This window comes from Danio rerio, chromosome 10 (assembly GCF_049306965.1).
Source record: "Danio rerio strain Tuebingen ecotype United States chromosome 10, GRCz12tu, whole genome shotgun sequence".
In the NCBI taxonomy this organism is placed as follows: domain Eukaryota; kingdom Metazoa; phylum Chordata; class Actinopteri; order Cypriniformes; family Danionidae; genus Danio; species Danio rerio.
The window spans coordinates 39,343,332-39,367,506 of record NC_133185.1 but is presented as its reverse complement, the minus strand read 5'-3'; the positions used below and the strand labels follow the sequence as shown (position 1 = coordinate 39,367,506).

Genomic DNA, 24,175 nt, shown 5'->3' with positions numbered 1-24,175 from the left:
GATAAACAAATAGAGATAACTGGATGAAATATATTTAGTCCATGAAGCCAGACATCTTCTGCTTCTGAATAAAGTCACAAATGTTATAAAGCAAACACAATCTCTGGCAGACGCTGCTTCACTGATTACATTATACAGATCAGACCGACTTTGAAACTCAGGTTATCACTAAACTCACTCTATCTGACTCAAACTAATGTAGACGACTACAAAGAGGAGGAGGAAGGAATTAAGACAGGCCCCAAAATGTACAATGGCCAAGCATCAAAAGTATTAAATTTATTAGATTTATTTTTTGTTTTTCAAATGTTACCCAAATGATGATTAACAGGGCAAGGAATTTTTCACAGTATTTACTATATTTTTTTTTCTGGAGAAGGTTTTATTTTGGCTAAAATAAAAGCAATTAAAAAAAAAAAAAAAACAGCCCTCTTAAGCAATATTTTTTCAATTGTCTACTGAACAAATCATACATTAATTCATTCATTTTTTTTGGGCTTAGTGCCTTTATTAATCTGGGATGACCACAGCGCAATGAACCGCCAACTTATCCAGCAAATGTTTTACGCAGCGAATCCCCTTCCAGCTGCAACCCTTCCCTGGGAAACACCCATACACACTCATTCACGCACACACTACAGTCAATTTTAGCATACCCAATTCACCTGTACACTGCATGTCTTCGGACTTGTGGGGGAAACCGGAGCACCCGGAGGAAACCCACGGGGAGGACATGCAAACTCCACACAGAAATGCTAACTGACCCTGCAGAGACTCGAACCAGCGACTTTCTTGCTGTGAGGCGATCATGCTACCCACTGCGCCACCGCATCGCCAGAACAAATCATCTTTTATTCCTAATATATAACAAATACAACTAAAGTAATTATTATTATTATGACTATTGTTAATATTATTATTATTATTATCGTTATTTTTGTTAGGAAAATGTTAACTGTGAAAAACTGAGCGTTATTACGTTTATTTCTTGATTAATTTATTTTACCTAATGATTACATACAAGCTTTCATAACAAAACATTGCAACTGGATGTGTTTTCTTAATTAGTTTTCTTAATTGCCAAAATAATGAAATAACGCTAAAAGAAGAAAACAAAAGAAAATGAAACAGTATTAAAATAAAATACTAATGTGTGTAGTTAATTATAATAACAATCATATCAATAACTATACTATACATGCATATACAGTGGTGCAAATAAATACTGAACACGTCATGTTTTTTCCTGGGAATAATATCTGTAAAGAAGCTGTTGACATGGAATTGAACCAGATTTTGGTAAAAACCCAAACAATGCAAACATAAAAATAAAACAAAGAAAACCTGTTATGTGTAATAATGAAATGACACAAGGAGAAAGTGCTGAACTACTGAAATGTAAATTTGTATAATTCATATAAAAGGCTTTTTTGGTGATGGCAGCTTAAAGACACCTCTTAAATGGAGAATGAAGTCACATGCATTGCTCAGGTGTGAGTTTTTCCACAGAATTCAACAGTGTAAAAATCTTGATGGTTCTGAGGGTCTCATCTATCAAATCTGACCTTTATTTTGTATTTGATTGAATTCAGGTCAGGCGACTGGCTCGGCCCTTCTACAGCTTAGTTTTCTTTCTCTGAAAGTATTTAACAACTTCCTTGGCTGTGTTTTGGATCATTGTCTTGCTGAAATGTCCAGTCTGGTTTCAGCTTTATCATCCTGATAATGTAGATGTTGGACTGAAGCAGCTGATATTCATTTACAATGAGAAGGGTAGAAGCTTGCTGAAGAATTATTGAGACATTTCAGCTGCTGTCTGGGCTTTCACTGCCTTTCTACACCTCCCTTTCTTCATGTGTTCAATACTTTTTTCCTGCGTCATTTAATTTTATTACACATAATTTGTTAACTAATTAGTTTTAGTTTATTATATCGATATGAACAAATGGTGACGTATTCAATGCATCTTTCACCCACTGTATATTATGTAAATAAAACAAATATTAATATTAGGACTAATAATAAACTGCAAATAATTTATAATACAATGGCTGGAAAAATATTTGTGGTTGCTAAACTTTCTCTTTGCCCATTGGGAGGTGTAACACCTATAAAAAGATCACAATGTGTTTTCCCAGTGGAATCTGAGTTTTTTTTTTTTTTATTAAGTCAAGCCATCTTTATTACTATAGCACTTTTTACGATGTATATTGTGTCAAAGCAGCTCAACGTAGATGATGAGAAGAGAATAAAAAGTCATAATATTTGACTTTTTTTCCTGATATTTCAGATTATTAGCCAGCATATCAGACAGACAGGAGAACATTGACAGAATGCTGGTGCAGTTGTAGTTGAATTAAAACTGATTCAGTTTATTACAGCGTGATGACCTCATGAGGCCAAATGCAGCTTCTTCCACTGTATGATTTTCTCACGAGAGCTCAGCTTTGAATGTACACGGCATTAAATTTAGCATTGTTGACATTTTATCGCTGGCTGACGTAAAGCCTCATAAGCAGGAGTCAGAGGGGAACAGAGAGAGAGAGAGCGATCTCCTCTCGACCCTCTGCTGCTCCGGCCGGAAGACTGAGGCAAAGCCACTGATAATGAAGACTTCTTCCCATGACCTCTTCCTCCCTTTGGATAGAAACTCCAGCCTGCAAATAGCTCACTGCAACCCCAAAATGACCAGAAAAGATAACGAGGGAGGGGGGAGAAAAAATGTGCTGACAAACGAAGCACACAGCTGTGTAAATGTGCTTTTTATTCCATATGTTAAACATAGATAATCATTTTAAAAATAAATGTTAAACTGTAGCAGAGTTCAGACCACAGCTACAGTATAAAGATCTAGAGAAACATTTTTGATTAGCTTTAAGAGCTTTTTTTTTAGGATGATCCATAACGACTCGTACTGTAATATACTGTATATGTGAGTAAATGGGTAAAGCCTAGTCTAGAAAACTCATAGTAGGGCCAGACGAAATCAGCTAACATTTATTGCTATGTCTGCTCATAATTTTGTAAAAAATCTGCAGATTTATGTGGAATGATATTGGATGTATCGTAACTAAAAACGTAATATATGAAATTATTATTTATTATTTTATTTATGTAATGTTTACAATGCAAATCCAATAAGATCCACTTATTTGCTAAACAAAGCAAGTTTCTCATTTAATATATCTACTAAAATACAGAAAATATTACTTAACAAACTGTATTGTAAATAAATCAAATTAACATTTTCATTATATGTCAAAAATATTACTGAAATTAATTTAAAACCTGAATAAATATAAATGTACACAAGTAAATAAATAGACTCAATGATGGGCTCAAAACCTGTGCATTTCTGGGTGCACAGATTCCGTGTGGGCCTACTCAAGAGTATAATGCATAAAGATAGGGCTGGGCAATATGTAAAAAATGTCATCTCGATAATTATTTTCATTTTGAATGATAATGATATATATTTCAAAATGAGATGCTAATTCTTCCAGATTTATAAGAGCAACCCAACAATGACTAAACCCATAAAAATTGGTGGGTCCATTAAATGGCATAATGTATTTTCGGCAAAAAATTCTAAACATCTCCAGTTTGATGAGGAGCCTTTAATTGTCACAACACTGTTGCATGCAGCAAAATTAGACCCCTCTGACCACACACAAAAATCACACATTTCAGGGGAAGACAAATCAGTTAAGACGTAGCACAGAAAAATAGCAAATAAGATACATTGGGGAAAAAGGAGGTTTAAAAAGCCCATCCCAGACTGTCTCTAAAGAAGGGCAATATCAACACACTTTTAGATACCCATTGTTGCACAATTCTGAGCGTGATTGGCTCTTAGATCAATATAGATCAATATAGAAAATCCAGAGCTTATCATTGTTATTGACATAAATTTTATCATGATACGATATATCGTTTATTCGCCCATCCACTGCACTTATTATAATTGCTAAATATAGTTAGATTATTTCCTCAAAGAAACAGGCATCTGCTAAATGTGTCCAAATACAACAAGAATATCAAAAAATAAACCTGATATTTACATAAATCGACACATTGAGGATTTCTACCATCATTTAAAGCTTATCTTACCAACGGCATCTGTTTTTTTTCCTTTGTGTCTTTGAAAAACCTAAAGTGTCAGCTGATCATATTGAAACTGCGGTGTGCAGCTTATAGGGTCACGAAACACCAAAACACATTTTTTGAGATGTTTACAGTCATATATATGTACCACGTTGCTAAAAACACTATTAAGACAGACATCTTTTACAAAAAAGTGAAAATGTGTTGTTTTTGCGTTATTTTGAGCAAATTCGTTCCTCCGGTTTGACAAGAAATTTTGAAGCTACGTCACGGCGATGAGATCATTATGTAAATCCTTGTAAATTTTGTTTACTTTTCCATGCGATGAGAGCACAGCTCGTGCGTGAACCCACAAGTGTGTGGATAACAGCAGATTGTCTGTTAACACGTGACAAAAATATGTTCCTAGGAAACATTTTTTTTTACCCGAGAGCTTTTCAAATCTGGAATTTGCCACTTGTCTTCTTTTAAAAAACACACGGTTCCAGTTCGGGTTGATTATTCCTGTCTCTACGGATTTGGTAATTGTGTGATCAGTGTTCGTTGTTTATGTTTCTCCAGATGGCAAAGTTAGTAAGTATTGTCAGCAGTACTCTTTTAGTTTTTAAAGATATACTCTAGTAAAAATGAACTAAGTTACTAAGTTTACAGTAGTATCACCACAATATTCTGATAACAAAGTTTGATTGTATCGTCAACAGTACTCTTTTATTATTTGAAGACATTGCTTAGTGAAATGATAAAGGTTACTAAGTAGTTTACAGTAATATTAAGACAATATTGTGGACTAAAAATGCTTTGTTTTAAATAAATATATAAGACTTCAATATTCGCTACTTCATGAGCATCTTCACTTTCTCCTGTATTTACCAGTGTATTTGTGTTAAAATGTTAAAAATGATAAGGCAGTGGGGACCTGCACTGTCTTCAACCAAATAATGTGACATACTGTAATGAAACTCCCCTTTTTATGCAAACCCTTCCCTCCTACGCTGTTGGACACTACCACCAAAACAAAGCTGGACTCACCACTTTCCTGACTTTTTTCAAACTAGAAGTGTGAAAACACCGAGCTGTGCGGGGGGAGTGGTTCATCGCCCTTTAAAGGGGCAATTCACCCAAAAATGAAAATAAAAAGAGGTAATAAACCTTCCTCATTTTTTTTTCTGTTGAACAAAAAACAATATACTTTGATGAAAGATGAAAACCTGTAACCATTCACGTTAATAGTAGGAAAAACAAATATAATGGACGTCAATGGTGACAGGTTTTCAGCTTTCTTCAAAGTTTCTTCTACAGAAAACAGAAAAAGTCTTTGAAAAAGTAAATGGAGAGTAAACGACGACTAAATTTTTGGCTAAACTATCCTTTAAAATAAACACATCATTCCCAACAGTGTGAACTCAGATACATTTATCTGTATATCTGTATATGCTGTATATATTCATTGTTCTTGAATTGAGCGGTAATAATCGAGCAGAGGATGGGATGAGGTGTGATCTCCAGCTCAAAGCAGCAGTCAGCTCTTGCTCTCGACCCACCGCATTCCTGATTTTTTACCCTCACTTAACCTCACAGCTGCAGCACAGAATCAACCAGAGATCCTTTGACATCTGTGTGTATGTTTATAGATATTAATCCCATTTCTTACCCTCATAAAGTTGGGCATACTGTGGGAATCCCGCCGCCCGCAGCCAGTCACATGCCTCCTTTGCCTCGATTTCTGAAAAGACACAATGATATGATTCTTCAGAGTTTTTTATTGATCTGTTACAACCTGGGAAAAATATAAATATTTGAGAAACAAACATGCATTTTTAACATGATGTACAGAACTAATTACTGTATATACTTTATCATTCATTAAAAGATCCCATTTAAATACATAGTTCACCCATAAACCATCATTTACTTAACATTTATTTGTTTCAAACCGATTTGACTTTCATTTGGTAAATACAAAATAAAGTATTTTGAAGAATGCTGGAATCCTGTAACCATTGACATAGTATTTGTTTTTATACTATGAAAGTCAGTGGTTACAGGTTTCCTGCATTCTTCAAAATATCTTCTTTTGTGTTTATCAAAATAAAGAACCAAATAAAGGTTTAAAAACACTTATGGGATAGTAAATAATAAATAAATGTGCATTTTGGGGTGAGCTATCCAGGACTGGGCGATTTGGCCCAAAATCTAAATCTTGATTAATAAAAAATTTTAACTTGGTTAGGATTAATGAACAATTATTCATTTATGAAAACACTGACAAGTTTTATTCGTTATCTAAAGGCATCTCTGGCGCAGCTTCCAATCTTTGTCAATGCAGTGCAAAGTAAGGCTCAAGAATAGAGATCAGATGTGGCTGCAAAGTGGCCGCAAAAGTAGAAACCAGCCACAACCTTTAACAGAGTGGGGTCATGCAACATGTATGGAAAGTAATTGAAAAAAATCATCCTGGAAAAATCTGATAGATTTTAGGATCTGAATGCCCATTTTGATTACTTTTCGATTAATCGCCAAGCCCCAGAATTGTCCCTACAGGAATCACAGTGAGGCCCCAAATGAAATTATTTGTCATTTTACAATCTTAATAATTTGCCATTTTCTTTCAAATCACTGGGTTTTTGTTTTTATTGTCAGCAAGAATCATTTTAAATATATTTAAATAGTCTTTATTAACTTGCTTTTTATGTACCCAAATTGAAGCAGACACATTATTCAAACATCAAAACGTATTTGTCTCTCAAAGACTGCAAGTAAATACCTCCAATCTCTCTTTGTCGAGTTAAGATGACAATGAACAATGTGAATCCTTGCATTTTTCTGTTTTATTGGAATACTTACACACCACAGTTCATAGGACAAAATAAGGCTACGGTTGTTCACACTGCAAATCTGATTTTTTCTCAGATCTGATTTTTTTGCATAGCTGTTCACGTTGTTGTTTTAAATGTAGCCAATATCAGATTTCCAGTGTGAACAGATCATGGTCCTAAACTCACAAAAGTGCTACTGTGAAGGCCTGGGTCAGTCCTCATAATGATATTGTTTGCTGAGTCTGAAAAATTACGATTAATTCATTTTAATGTCATAAACAACATAGACCATTTCCTGTCAAAAACTAATCAAAATTAAACTGAAACTTTAGCATGAAGAGTTTAGTTAATGTCTTATTATTTACGTGAAATATTTCATTTATGGAGTATTTTATTCATTTTATATGTGGAATTTTATATGGTTGTAAAAATGTTTATTAAATCTAACTAAACTGTGTATTCTTTAATTAAAAGTTAATGCTTAGTAATGAGCAGTAGCTGTAGTTGTAAAAAAATACACAAAATGAACAACCATTACTTTCTTGGGATATTTGCCCTGCGTGTCATTTCACTACCGATCAGCTGCCTGTTTGTAGTAACAGCCAGAATGACGAATGCCGATCACAAATGAGGAAGAAAAAAAGATGAATTCCAGCACACCCGTTCACACTCCGGTCGCATTGCAAAGCATCAGATCTGTATCACAATTTAATACCACATATGAAAGTGACACAAATCAGAATTGAAAAGATCAAATTCCATGCAGTTTGGGCTGTTCACACTGCCACGACAGAATCAGATCTGAGTCACTTGTAGGCAAAAAAATCAGATTTGAGCCCCATTAGCCTGCAGTGTGAAAGCAAGAGAAGGAAAACGAAGCATCTCCCAAAATAAGCTCTCATAAAAATGGACAGGTCAGGAAATGACCTCACAACAGTCCGACAATTATATCCTATTCTCACAAGATTCTCCGCATATTTGAGCTGAATTACACATTTGCTGAATGGAAACCAGCCTGCAGAAACCTTCCTCAAAACAAAACACACAACATGAAACACAAACACACTTACTGGTTGTTCTCATCACTTTTTTATGCACAGCAAACATGCGTGTCCCCCAGATCAGAGCCTCCCCTTTCCTCCAAGCTCTCTTAAAGTCCAAAACGGTGTTCAGTAAGCATTGGGTCCAGTTGTGTCCTCCTCTGCCTTTTTCTCTTTCTGCTTTCCTTTCTCTCTCACTCTTCAACATCCTCCCTCTATGTGATGTCATCGCCCTGCCCTCATCTTCCTATTCATCACTTGATATTTTTTTGAGCCTTATCGACCAATCAAATCAAACACTGAAGTGAAGCAATCTGGCTGACAGCATTCAATAAGATCAACAACTGTAGGATGCAGGACCCTGTGTTTTTGTGGAATATTATGGTCTGAAGACTTAATGTAGAGACATAAGTTACACTGTTAGACATTTTATTTTTTGCTGACAGTAAGTTACTGCAACTGCCCCATTTACAGTAACTTCCCTGTAAATGTGTTTTACAGTAGCAGGGCCCTTCTGTAATATTTTTTTTACAGTAAACGAGCCTTACCGTGACTTTTTTGTGAGGTAAAATGCCCTTTACCATATTTTACAGTAGTTTTACTGTAACTTATGTACATTTTTCTCTAGCAGTATAAAACCTTTATTTTTTGTAATTACAATTGAATTTAATCAATTCCTAATTCTTTCATTAACTGTCTCACATTTGTCTTCAACTACAGTAGCAGTACTTGATTACTTTAATTACAGTAGAATACTGCAAATACCTAATATGCAGTAAGTTACTGTGTACGTTTTTAAATGACCCACAATGCGGTGAATATTGCAGTAGTGAACTGTAAAGTATATGGAATTTTACTGGATGTTTTTACAGTAAAGTACTGTAAAATTATGTCAAAGTCTAATAGTGTATGCTATTGAAAAAGTAAAAAGAAAAGCTAAAAGACGAACTTAACTAATGGTGCTTTCACACCTAGACTTTGTTTCGGAACCTGTTGTGTTTTCCCCGTTAGCGTGGTTCGTTTGGCATATGTGAATCCAGCAATTGCGATTGGATCTGCGCCCAAACCAATCCACCCGAGAGCACCTGGATGAGGTGGTCTTGGCTCGATTGAAACGAACTCTGGAGCGGATAGATTGTAGTGAGAAAGCAAAACGATTCAACGTACTAACGATCCAGCCTACATCTCAAAGTATTATGGATATGTAATAGGTATGGCTATATGAATAGAGAATTATGAGTAGGACGGGATGTCATTCCTACTTTCGTCAAATAAGAAAGTGAAAGCATGTTAAACTATTATATAGATAAATATAGAGCTGTTTATCTGTAAAGAAAATCGACTGAACTGGTTTATCTCTTATTTATAATATAAAGCCAATATTGCATAATTCTATCCAACAGCTATGTATGAGAAAGTCTTCTGATTTATATTTGGTGATAATGTCTGTGGGTGTCACCATTCAAAGTTAAAGCACAGCCTTTTGCTCATATTGTCTTATTGCTCAATACCATAAATTAAAATAAGGACACATGACAGCTAAGCGGGACTCTGCAAAATAAACCGTGGAACTCTGACCAATGTGATGAGAGTTTACTCGCACGTGACTTGTTTTAACTCTTTTGGTCCGTTTAGAAACTTTACGGTGTGTGAGCGAACCGCACCAAGAACGAAAAGGGCAACATCATAACTATTTTAATCCCTGTTTTGGAACAAAACAATCGATCTACAGGTGTGAAAGCACTCTAACAATTTTGCAGTGCTAATTCATCAAGGCTGTCAAAAGAAAACAATTTCACAAACAAAGATGACACTTAAACGTACTAACATTAGCTTTCTGTTTGTGTCTTCTAATACTTTAAAATAATGTGCTGTTGTTTCCTATGAGATGTATTTTCTCAATTAGCATGTGCTTACTGCCCATCCCTGATAGTTATAATTATTTCAACTCAACTCATACGTTCTTCTTATAAGAGTTCCTATAACTACAGTTGTTCTAAATTCCGCAGTACAAACACGAGGAAAAGCAGGTATTTCTGTCAGAGGGTTCTAGAAACTACTTCCAAATTGAATTATGGAGTCCTTGATCTGTGCTCTGCAACTTTTGATGTTGAAAAACTGGAGATTAAGTGACATAGTTGAAGTCAAAATGATTAGCCCTCCTGTGATTTTTTTTTCGCTATTTCCTATAATATTTTTTCTTCTGGAGAAACTCTTATTTGTTTTATTTCGGCTATAATAAAAGCAGTTTTTAATTTTTCAATATTACTAATAATAAGTCAAAATTATTAGTCCCCTTTAAGCAGTATTTTTTTTTTTTGATTGTCTACAGAACAAACCACTGTTATACAATGATTTGCATTATTACCCTAACCTTACCTAATTAACCAGTTAAGCCTTTAAATGTCACTTTAAGCTGTATAGAAGAACAAAATATGTGGTCAAATATTATGTACTGTCATCATGGCAAACAGTTATTAGAAATTAGTTATTAAAACAAATTTATTTTAGAAATGTGTTGAAAAAAATCTTCAACTGTATATATACATGTTTAGTAGTAGTTTAAAACTATATATTGTATTTAAAAATATTATATTTGAGTGCTGACAGTGCTGACAGCTCATTACACAGTTTTTGACCAATAATTTACAAGATAATTTACAAATCTAGCATCAAAAGTAGTCAGAACAGAGATCAAGGTCCCATAATGTAATTCAGAAGCAGAGATAAACGGAAAACAGCATTTAATCACGAGCTATTTATTTAACAGTTTTTAACAGTGTGCTGTATGTGTCTCTGCATAAATCACCATGATGTGGAACAAACAGCAGGCGGTGGAGACGATGAAAGATGTTCTCGATCTGTGTTTTTGTGTACCGGCAGAAAATGCCAACATGCTGTTCCACTAACTACCATTTCACACATGACAGAATAAAGAAAGAACAAAAACAAGGCACAAAATCTGTTTCTGAAACATGTGGATGTGTCGCCAAACATATTTCCACAAAAACAATATGTTAAAATCCCTGCTTGTTTTTTTTTTATTATTATTCTGTATGTTTCCCATGTAACATTGTCATTCCACAGTTTTAACCCGTCACTGGCAGAGGCACAGGAATTCCTCACACTTTGGTCTACCATACAATCTCCAGTGATTAGCTTTCCCTTGAGGGGTATGAATTACTGATACACAATAATACCACTGACGAACACAGAGTCCAAGTCTGAGAGACAAGTTCTCCTCACAGCACACTCATGTGTCACAGAAATGTCATTTCCTCTGCTCCTCTGAAGCTTGCATTAAAGGGATACATAAAAAATAAGACAGCTCTTCCTCTTTTTAAATAAGTTTATGCCATGTAGACACATTTACAATGCATAGCTCATTTTAAAAGCAATATTAACAAGCAAATATCACTTCAATGTTTTTTAAGCCGTGTTCGCCGTTAACAAATTTTTAATGGTTTCTGAAGGAATTACTGTGTAATTCTTTTTTCGTAATTTCATCTTCATTTACAAGTAGCAGGGTATTTTACAGATACTGTATATTTCTGTCTGTTCACATCCTGCCTTTTGTGCCCCCTGGCAGCATGGTTGCAAACTGCTGTTACACCTAAAAAAACATGCTCTTTTATCCCTTGGTCCTGCCGCGGCGTCACGTGTGGCCTTAATTGTCATATTGAACTGTCACCCACTGTATAGCTGACTTTTTTCTTCAGTAGAATATTTAAGAAGATTTAAACTGAAATTGATATACTGATCAGCAACTACAAACATTTATTGAGAGTCAAAAAATCATATACATACAAAACAAATAATCCCTAAATTACTGAATATTGTAGATTATAAATATTGAACAAATCTACAGTATGTGCAATTCGCTAAAGTTTTGGTCTAAAAAAACACATTGGGCAGTAAAACACAAACAAACTTTTTTCAAATTATGGCAAATTATTTAAATGAAGTATAATATTAAACTAATTTCGAGAGGAGCATGTGCTTGATTGACTCAGCTGGCCCACATTAGCTAATCATGACACTGTGGTGTTTTCTGTAGTGAGCATTATGAAGCATTTTCCCTTGTTTGTTTTATCTTCTATTTTTGTTTTTCTGTCTCCCTCGACCATGTTATTACAGCCTCATCTCATGAAGAAACATAACTATTTTACGTTTTGTCAGTTTAGCGGCTAATTCGTGGAAACTCATGAGTTCTGTCGTACGAAATTGTACGATTTCTAAAACAAGGTATGACACCAAACACCACCACTAAACCCAACCATCACTGGGGAATAAGGGTGTCACGATCCTCCAAATTCTCGATTCGATTACATTTTAGATTCTGAAGGCATGATTCGATTCGATTTTCGATTATGAATAATTAATTAATTAATGACCAATTAATTATTTGTAGCCTACCGTTTAAACTACCTGACCTGCATGGTCTTCATTTTACCCATAAACAAATCATACAGTAAATGAATAAAGGCAAGTTACACACATAATTACCACCTGTCAATCCCTTTTTCTGCGGGACTCGTGAATAGGCAGTGATCTGTGTCGTTATAATGGCGTCGGTAAAAAGGACGCACAACCAACAGGAACCAGCCACCAGTATCTGAGGTGTTCGCTAAAATGACAAAGTACAAGTGAGTGAAAGATTGAAGCAGTCCTCTGACTGCCTGGACCTGCTGTCTCAAGCGCATGGCTGTGTGTGCGTCTGTGTCTGTGTGGTCACGTGATGTGCATTTTCAGAGGTAGAGAGGAAGGAGGGCTGCTCAGAAATGCTACACGCCACTGTGGACGTAAAATTGTTGTCGCTCTAAAATGCCATTTAAAAACAAAGACAGTGTAAACAGGGCCTGAGTGTGTACTTTTCGCGAGCGGATTTGCAACGGGGGCGGGCGAAGGATCGCGATGCCGGTGTTGTCTATCGGACGAACCGTACTTATTACGTACATAGCAGAGCTTGCAAAACTGTGTTTTTTTTTGTCGACAACACGAACGTTGTCAACATAACTCACTGGAAATCCAAAATGCTTACACACCGGCGACTTCATTGAAAGAGGAGAGGGTTTAAGTTCTGTCGACGGGTCTCCTGCTTCTGCAGTTTAACAAGCACTACAACAAGGCTGTTTTTTCCCGCTTGGCAAGCCAAGCTGACGTGACATGGGGGCGTGGCAGCATCGACGATTCATTTTTTTGGTTCGATAATCGAAATTGAGCATAAATTTAGATCGATTTCGACACCCCTACTGGGGAATGAGTAAATCGGGCTAATGTACGAATGAGATTTATTCGAATTGATATGCATTGGTAAGTAAATCAAAAAGTTACGAATTGAAGTGAAATACCGTCGATTACCTTTATAGTACCGTTTGCTTCTGTACTACCTTGCCTGCCTGACTACTCATAAATTAAGCTGCATTAGGATCTGACCCGTCAACTGCTCTTCATTACACTTTTGAAAATTTTGTAATTAATTTGCCGTAACCACAATTTTAAATGTGTTAGTGCTTTCCTGCTCCAGTGATATTTTTAGCCCCAAACTGTAGTTGAATTGTATGTGCAGAAGAGGTGTGCAGTATTTATCGTCTACAATAATACTCAACAGCAATTACTGTTATAATCATATGCATTATTTTTTGTCTCAGAGTAACACTGTGGTGTTTCAATCCAGAACAAATATCACTGATAATGGATCACTGGCACATGAACAATCATCGAACAATGGTTTGTTCAAAGACTCACTTGCTTTGTCTCTAAATAAACCAGCTGTTTTGAACGGATCATTTGAATGCTTCAGTAAACTTGCTGCCACCTACTGGCAGTTGTACTTTCACATTTTCAATCCTGACAAGCCTGAGCAAGTCAAGACAAGCACGAAAACACACTCAGCAATATATTGTAGTTACCCTAAAATCCACACAATCTGCAATTTACATTCCAAAGATTCTAGGTAGCTAATAGAAGCTGCACATACACTAATCTCTTGTGCAATGAACACAAGGAAACAATTAAAGAAAGACATGATGAGGTCTTTTTACTGAGTGCAAAGGCTGCTATCTGAAAACAGCGCTCAGCAGGGCAGCCAAGCATGCTGTCATAGGCAGGAAAAGCCCCACGTGTCACAACCGTGAATGTTTGTTCTGTTTTAATGCCTTGTTTGTTTGTTCACACCGGCAGAGTTAAATAAAGCTTTGGGCTTTCACCTCACACAAGGAGATGATTACCAACAGACAGGTCCATGCAAGCGGCGGAGGAAGGAAAAAAAATAATGATGCTGTGCGATTATAGGCATTAGCGTGCATGCAACATGACATTACATTACATTACATTTGTGATGGTTTAAAAACTACTATCGATATGATGGTATATTCCTGGTGAATGTATTACTGTATATCAAGATAAAATAAATGTAAATAATTTTTCAGGCAACAAATGTTGTAGGAATAACAATAAAATATATAACAATATTACTTGTGTGAGCTAACATCATCAAATTTCAACACATTGGTCAACTTGATGTCAAAATAAAATAATAATAATTAATTATTGGTGCACTTTTTTTCAAGTCATTGTTAGATTTCAGTTTCATGTCATTTTGACATCAAGGTAGTGTACATGCTCTATAGCGTATAGGGATGGGTGATTTGGCAAAAATGCAATCTTGATAATTATTTTCCATTATGAACAATAATGATATATATTTCCATATAAGCTGTTAATGCTTCCAGCATTAAAAGAGTGTCCCAGCAATGACCGAAACTAAAAAAAATTAGAGGATTCATTAAATAACAATTTAAAATATTGCTTATTAATCTCAGAATTTTACAGAGTTCTGCTGTGTGATTGGCTCTTAGATCAATAGAGGAAAAACGTCCAGAGTAGGGTTGTAACAATATACCGGTATGACGGTTTACCACGATTTGAACATGCACGATTATCATACCATGAACAATTGCATATCAACGGTTTTAACCCTTAAAGACCGAGACAGCCGCCCGCGGCTAAAAATAAGTATTGCTCTTAAATGTTTAATAACTTTTGATCCGCTGATCCGATTCATACAATTCAAAGATTGGCATAAAGAAGAGAATCTCAGCTTTCCAGTGCCGTATCACATAACATTCGCGAACTTTCAGAGCCTCAGGAATCAGTGCGGTTACGTCATCAACATTTGACAACGCTGATTTGACAAAGAAACGCTCGTCACTGTGTCTCCGGACAAATCAGACATGATACATTGATGCATTGTCCCTCCTCCATGCCCAGATTGGTTCAAGCTCGCTATATCACAACCAATAAGCATAGGTTTCGCTTTTGTTTGTGGACCAAGCTTTTTGAACAACACGGAATGAGAGATAGGCATACATTTCTGCGCGGCTAAATAAAACGCAAAAAAAAAAAAAAGTTTTGCATGAAATAATTCTCATACTAAGTACTTTTGCATGCACAGCAGCACAGAAACATGACAAAACAGTGGCACAGCAAAGACGAGCTGCTGCTCTTGCTGTTTTCAAAAGACGCAAATGAAGGTGCAGCTGTTTGTCTGCATTGCAGACAACCATATCCATGCTGGCACATAAAACCTAAGGATGTTCCATATTGAATCTAGTTTCGTTATGTAACTATTTATAGTATAGTAAATATTTATATCTATTTTTTACTGAGGATTTGCACCATGTTTATTTGGACTTTATTTGGACTTTGACACATTATTTATTATTTTCTTATTTTTATTTGTTCATTGTAAGTGGTGTTGTTTATAGTAACTAAAAATATATTATTTGGAAAAAGTCAAATTTGCTTCACTGTTATATTATTTTGTAACATTTGTAACATACCGTATACCGCGAAACCGTCAAACCGTGGTATTGTTTTAGACGATTATCATACCGTGAAAAATTCTTACCGTTACAACCCTAGTCCAGAGCTTATCATCGTTATCGACAACAATATTATTGTGGTTTGAAATGATTTAGTTTATCGGCCCAGCTCTACTATAGTGATACTAAATCCAGTGTAAAATTGTAATTTGTAATTGAAGCTGATGAATAAACCTTTCTTACATTATAATACTTTTTGTGTCAATTTTTGGTGGTCAAAATGGCATTAATGTGTGATTAAATAAGATTTTGACTAATTAAGGTTCTGACATCAAACTGATTTGCACTTTAATGTGTTTTTGGACGTGTTTGTTGATGTCGTTTTGACATCAAGATGCCAACGGAAAACCCTTCACTCATGTAAGCAACTCTTATTAACATTTTTTCAGCTTAAAGTGCAAGTTAAAGGCTTAACTATAATTAACATTGTATAACCATGGTTTTTCCTGTACACAATCAATAATATAGCTTATTGGGGCTAAAAATATTGGCTTTAAAATGGTTTTAAATAAATAAAAACGTCTTTTATTCTAGCTGAAATAAAACAAATAAGACTATCTTCAGAAGAAAAAATATTATCACACATACTGTGAAAAATTCATCAGGGAAATATAATGCATTATTCTTTGTCTCAAAGCCAGATGATGGTGTTTTCTGTAGTGAGCATTGCAAAACATTTTCCTGTGTTGTCTTACAGTGTTTTGACCCTTTGTTTGTTTTACTGTTTATGTTTAATTTGCCGCCTGCCTCAACCTCTTGCCTGTCAAACAGACATCAATGCTCTGGCATCAAATTGATTTGCACTTTGATGTGTTTTTGGACGTGTTTGTTGATGTCATTTTGACATCAAGAGGCCCACTGAAAGCCCTTCACTCATGTTAGCAACTCCTATTAACATTTTTTCATTCTTAAAATGGTAAAAAAAAATAAAAACCTGCTTTTATTCCAGCCAAAATAAAACAAATAAAACTTTCTCCGGAAGAAAAAATATTACAGCAAAAACTGTGAAAAATTCCTTGCTCTGTTAAACATCATTTGGGAAATATTTTAAAAAGAAAAAAAAATTCACAGGAAGGCTAATCATTTTGACTTCAACTGTATGTATGATTAATGAATCAAAAAGCATTGCATCAAATTTATAACAACTGTTCTTTCACTTGGTTAACCTCAACTTCCTGCCCTTCCTCAACATTAACAAAAAATCAGCACTGTTCTCAGATCAGTAGTACCTAATGAAGTCCTCACAATAAGCCCAACCACTGGGCTTGTTTTGCAGAACATTAAAGTGACCTTCTATAGCTCAGAGGGGATTCTGGGTAGGCCTGGGTCCGAGGCGTGGGAATAAAGAACTGCTGTGAAGTCGCGACTTTAATTAACACATACCGCTAATATCTGATGATCCCCGCAACAACCAAAAGACTGACCCAACACAAAAGGTGCCTGAAACAATTAACCTCGAAGCAAAATAAATCACACAACAACAGAATAAAACAAAAAAAGAGTCCCAAACAAATACACAGCAATCACCTCTGCATAGTGTTACGCTGCTATGGCATCTAATCCTTTCATTCCTGATCACCTCGACGTGACAACAGGCAGCGCGCCATGAAAGAGAGCAGCAGCAGGCACGGATGCCATGGGGCGCAGGGCACAATCAAAGGCATTCTTGTTTTGATTGAGCAGGCAAGACCTCTGATTATATAAAAACACAGGTCATGTGTCCTTAAAACTCACCTCAGCCCACAAATGACTCTCTCAGATCTGCACCGGCTGCTTTGATTCTGATGTTATTCCTGCATTCCCGGCTAAAAGGGAACTTTTTTTTTTATTCTGTATAATGTTATGAAACATTGTTTCTGTGAAATTAAAGTGCCCTGTACTAAAAAATATTGCTAATTTAAAGGTGCCGTATGTAAGTTTGGCACCCGGTGGTTGAACTAGGAATTGCATTCCTGGATCAAAACATACGCAAGCGCAGATTGTTAGATTGAAATGAGCAATTAAAAAAAATGAATTAACATGAGCAAGTGACTATCAAGCCTACAGGTGTTTTATATGAAAGCAACGGCACATGATAGAGGAAAATTTCTCCATATTAAAAGGAGCTTTTTTTCTATCCAACACCACGAATTGATATATTAAAAAAGGTTTCAATATCTTGCAGCTGACAACAGAAAACTGACAATGATCATCTCATGTACACCTCATGTGCTTTATTCAGTGTTAAATACTAACAATGGGAGTTTGAATGCCATTTTACATGACATTTATTGCCATAATACTGAAAGCAGCAGCAGAAAAAAAAAACATTTATTCATTGAAAATAAAATAAACCGTTTGAAAATGAACTTTAGAATTGTGCCTTAGTGCAAGCCAACACATATCAGTGATTCAGCATGTACATTTAATAATGTTAAAGAGGTTTAATATGTATTAATTAGATTATAAATCTTACCATTTTGTTATTAAGTGCATATTCTGTGCTTCTGAATGGCTGTATTTAAACAGTGTTGTATGAAATACATGGTACTGGGCGGGTTAAAATAACCAAATCAAAGACAGATGTTCTGGCACATAGCTCACATTTTCAAAGCAGAATATCTGACTTCAGCATTGTTTTTCAGATAAACAAGAATGTCCACTTAGCATGTTTAATTAAATATTTACAAACATATAATGGTATCTTTATGCTTTAGAAGGGTCAAAAACTTACAGCATTTTTAACTTTTTGACTTGAATCAAATTAACTTTTTCTTAATTTACTGAGATTTAACTAAATTTACATCAATCAAACTGACTAAAATATTAGGTATAACCTAAAAAATGTAGTTGAAACCTGATTAACTTATTAAAATAAGTTAAAGCAACATAAAATATCTGTTGTGTTGACTTTGTCATATTTTTTACAGTGTACAAAAGCGATTAGTTACTTTACTATAAAAAAGGGTTAGTACACCAATTGTAACTTACTAAAGTCAACATTAACATTAGCTTTATTGTCAATTCTGCCACATGTACTGACATACAAAGAACTGAAATGATGTTACTCTTACATACTGGGTGCATTCAGATACATAATTGTATTCACTAATTTTTATAATTATGCACATAGTTAATTTGTGTAATCTTAAGAGAATTGGATTATTCATTTTAAATAGTCAACCAATCACTTTAAAAGCAATGTGTTTACTCATTTTAAGTAAAGTCAACTAATCAGCTTTACAGTATGTTATGGTGTGAAATGTGAAAGGTTCAATTAAGTCACTGTCTATAAAAACCTTCCAAGCATTCCTTCCTAGTATTCCTGCAGATAATGTAGGTCATTATTTTTAACAAATTAGCTAAATTCTGCCATTCTGTGGTCTTCACTGACAACTGTGACTCTTATGGCAAGAATGAAATCATTTCATGTCCATTTTCTGTGAAAAGTGATAAGGTTATATTAGAAAACAGGTTTTAAAAGGGGCAATTTCTGGTGAACTATTCCTAATAAGAAGGGTGACCATTGCATCATTTGTATAACAATTAAGGCTGCACAATACCTGGAAAATACTTAAAGTTTGGCTTGTCATCACTGACTTGATTTCATTTTTTTGAATATGATGCATTGATTGTATTGTTCTGTAAGTGTGTATTGTACAGTACTTTTTGTTGTTGTTGTTGTGGTTGTTTTTTTTTATATTGTTAAATTTGTCACAAATTTCTGCCATCTGATTGGTCAGACTTGGATAAACACCCTAACAACAATAAAATTAAAATGATAAATCAATCAAAAATAGTTTTAAGACTTGTTTTTACAAAGGACAGTAACTATAATACGTGTAATAATTATTTCTATGACAAAAGGAAAGTCCAAAACTGTAACAAGAAATTGTTGAGAACCAGAATCCCTCAAAACTCATCTTAAGGAGACATTTGACAAAACCTGAGGGAACATTTATAAGAAAACTAAATTATGTGGAGTGTGGATGTAGTTATTGTTATAGCTATAATTATTAATGTGAACATGCAACTTATTTCTCCACAAATTAATATTAAACACTTTCTCCAAGCATATATTCAGGTAAACAATATGACAATAAATAAGAGAACTAGCATGGTGCAAGCAGGATTTAAACCCATTGCTTTATCAAATGCAATTAATTAGAACATTTAAAAAAAATGTAAACACAAATATTATGCAGTGCAATATGTATGAGTGTTATCTCAATCTACAGTTATACAGTAGCTGTTATACTATTATAGCTGTATCTGAATCATAAATGTTTGACGCTAATCCCATAAGGCAATGTGTACGCAATACCTATGGACAAATGCTTGATAGATACATATTTATGGTACAAATGTTTAATAATCCTTCCTGAACATCCTTGATGAACTGGCTAGATAGAAAACAACAGCTGTAGTGCTATTTCATTCACGGTAAACATGAATTGCACCACGTTTTACTTACACAATGCAAAAGCTGCATGATTATTAATTGATAAATTACGATCTCAATTCAAAGACGAACTTGATGTTATTCCTAAGTGAAAAAGATCAATTTTTGTCTATTAATAAACCATGACAAGTATGATCACTGCACACATTCTGATCTCCATATGAACCAGTGAGAACATGTATAATTATGCAACAGCTTTAACCTTCGGTAATTTCAACCACAGTATTGCTATTATATAACATTGCAAGTATTACAGATTTACTGAGATACAAGTTTATAATGCAAATATAAATAATGATGTGTTTGACAGCAAAGACAATAGAGTACACAACCTTTTGAAAGTAATTATGCTCTTTAAATAAATATTTCATTGATTACATCATCATACCAGTAGGTGGCGACAAGTATCCTAACTGTAATTGCTGTTGAATCATTCATTCAAGCGATTCGATTAAAAATGCTGATTCATCCAGTTCCAAAGGCCTTTGAATCATTCACTCAAGCGATTTGATCAAAAATGCTGATTCATCCAGTTCCAAAAGCCATTGAATAATTTATTCAAGCGATTTGATCAAAAATGCTGATTCGTCCAGTACCAAAAGCCATTGAATCATTCACTCAAGCGATTCGATCATAAATGCTGAGTCATCCAGTAGCAAAAGCCATTGAATCATTCACTCAAGCGATTCGATCATAAATGCTGATTCATCCAGTACCAAAAGCCATTGAATCATTCACTCAAGCGATTCGATCAAAAATGCTGATTCATCCAGTACCAAAAGCCATTTAATCATTTACACAAGCGATTCAATCAAAAATTCTGATTCTTCCAGTACCAAAAGCCAATGAATCATTCAGTCAAGCGATTCAATCAAAAATGCTGATTCATCCAGTACCAAAAGCCATTGAATCATTTACACAAGCGATTCAATCAAAAATTCTGATTCATCCAGTTCCAAAAGCCATTGAATCATTCATTCGAATAGATTCTTCTTACATAGGGATACAATTAACATTGAATCAGAACAATGTTATTCATTTCTGCCGAATCATGCAACTTTAGTGTAGCAGCTGTTTGTGTATCCATGATTTGGTGTCTATGTGCGCATGTTTTTAACAGTGCAAACTTGGCTTTCAGACCACCAAGGCAGTAAAACTATGATCCTTTTTGAGCTTTATAATGCACACTCTCCCACAAATATTCAGCCTCCGTGTACTCTTTGTCTCAGCTATTTCTACCACAACAGACACACAAACACACACACATACAAATCTCCCATGGGTTTTCTCCAGACAGTTCCTGTATTGCTCATCTGAGCACACAGAGTTAATACAGACAAACACACACATACACATACACACACAAATACTTATGGACCACTGCCATTTTCCCACACATGCTAAAGTGATTTGACATCCATCCACTGGGATCATCAGGAAGTTCCTTGTTTAACTAAACATGACTCTGAAATTCCCTCATTAAGGACCATGTTTCTTTCTATACTCTCAGTCACAGCAAAGAAAAATCACTAAGGAAGTCCTTAAATATGTTTCTTCAAAGCAGCAGTGAGTTCAGATGGCAGGAAAATGGATACCTTTGCTTAAAACCCAGATTTTGTTCCAAGGAAAATAACTCAAACAAGTGAAACAAAGTTGATACTAAAATAAAACACATCTGACATAAAAGAAGATGGTTTTAGCAATATGTGCACATCCAAAAAAAAAAGAAACAGTAAAACAAATAGAAATGAAAAGAAATTATAATAATAAACATATGAATTAATTGATTAACTAAAAATAATTACTTTAGTTGAGTCAATTATTTTTTACTTTTAGGCAAAACAATGTGGATACAAATTAGTACAAACAAATAAATAATAATAAATCAAATGTTTTCACCATACTTTTCCATAAATGGTTACCACATGGCTGAATGATGGATTTATGGATTGAAAACTGTTTGTTTTTGTAATAACAAGTTTAAATAAATGCAAACAATGCAAATGAGTTACTATAAGGTATAGGATGATGAGGTTTAGGTGATGCAGTGGTGCAGTAGGTAGTGCTGTCGCCTCACAGCAAGAAGGTCACTGGTTTGAGCCTTAGCTGGGTCAGTTGGCGTTTCTGTGAGGAGTTTGCATGTTCTCCCTGCATTTGCATGGGCTTTCTCCGGGTGCTCCGGTTTCCCCCACAAGTCCCAAGACATGCGGTACAGGTCAATTGGGTAGGCTGAATTGTCTTTAGTGTATGAGTGTGAATGAGTGTGTATGGATGTTTCCCAGAGATGGGTTGCTGCTGAAAGGGCATCTGATGAGTAAAACATATGCTGGATAAGTTGGCGGTTCATTCCGCTGTGGCGACCCCGGATTAGCAAAGGGACTAAATCCAAAAGAAAATGAATGAATGATAAGGTTAAACGTATACTGCCATTTGGAAAAGTCAAGGTTTAAAAACAGTCAATTTTTTTTTTATATCATTCCTACAGGGTATGTAAGATGTCTTTATTAAGTTTTTTGTTTTTGTTTTTTAGGACAACAGTATCTTCAGCAGAAAAAAAAACAAATATGCCATTTTAAAATGTAAGGAAATCTGTGTTTTTGAAACTAATGAAGACAGCAGAAGTAAGTAGCTGTTTCAAACAAGAAATGCAAATTAAATGAAGGAGCAAAACAGGAATATCGCATAAAAGATGTGCGAATAAAGCAGCGTTTCCATTGAATGGATCAAAGTGAACAAAATCATCACCTGCTGATTAACTGGTGCCAAATATCAACAGTAAAAACTAAATTTGCAGAGGTAGGAGTAGCTGCGTGAATCTTTTCTTTATTTAATAAATAACTTGCACTCCAGAAGACAAATGCTGACACGAAATGGACAAGTGGTTGTGTTTGAAGGTCTGAGATGCGGATCGCAGATGCTCTTGACAGTTCTGGGGGTAATTAATAATATAATAGCACTAATACGGAGATGGTTACAGCATTTTAGAACGACCAAAACAACATTTCAGATGTTTTACAATGTGGTCAACCACAGATTTGTCCATTCACACACATTTTTATCATTACATGGTGTCTTATAACAAATTCACATGACTTTTTTTAATGCACATACTGAAATTTGTTCAGTAAAATTGTATAGAATTAAAGCAATTGACTTTATTCAATTTCAGTCTTCACAAAACAAATCTACATATTTTTAACAGTGCATGCATTGTCTTTCCTTTAGCTTAAAAAATAAATAAATAAAAATCACAGAATATACCATATAACATTAAGTAAAAATGAGCCATTTGGTCTTAAAAGAAAATTTCAAGAAGCAGTTGGATTTCTGTACCTCTAAGCATCGGTAGGCAGCTGTGGCTATGGGTAAGATCCTAAAACCATAACAGAGTTTCCCATCAAACATTCAGCATGATTTATTCTCTCAGTCTCCAAGAAAAGCCTGTTCCAGAGCTGCTCTTCTCCAGCGTAGACTTCAGTATGTTGCTCTTTCTCTGCACTTCAGCTCCTGACTGTAATGCTGATGTGCCAATCCCTCTTCACCCTCCCCTCGCCCCAACAGCTGGAGTATGTACAGTCTTCAGCCCCCGACCCCCACCTCACAGCTCAACATGTGAGAAAATCAACATGTGCTGCTACCTTCAGGGCGCCATCAATCACACACTCACATACACACACATGCACACAAGGACACACACACACAGCTGGAGATGCAAACTGTCCAAAAGCTAGTTCCCAGATTCAAATTCACACAGATATTTATTTTTACCTGGAAAGCAATTGTAGTTCAGTTCTCAGGGATTCTTTGGCTTAGTCCAAAAAATGGAAAATATATTTGGGCCTGGTCCCTTATTGTTAATATTTCAACTAAGAGAGAAAAAAAATATGT

At 35.1% G+C, this 24,175-nt stretch overlaps 1 protein-coding gene across 11 annotated transcripts in view; it reads right to left on the bottom strand.

The window, feature by feature from the left end:
* stard13a (StAR related lipid transfer domain containing 13a) overlaps positions 1-24,175 on the bottom strand; it is a 229,806-nt gene that overhangs the window by 43,372 nt on the left and 162,259 nt on the right. For 9 of the 11 annotated variants that reach the window (XM_073915023.1, XM_073915024.1, XM_073915028.1 and 6 more), the window contains one exon: positions 5,756-5,827. In XM_073915023.1, the coding sequence (XP_073771124.1) occupies positions 5,756-5,827 (72 nt within the window). Of the gene's footprint in view, positions 1-5,755; positions 5,828-7,990; positions 9,736-23,620; positions 23,775-24,175 lie in introns of those variants that run through there. The other 2 variants (XM_005172730.6, XM_009305518.5) reach the window with 2 other exon arrangements.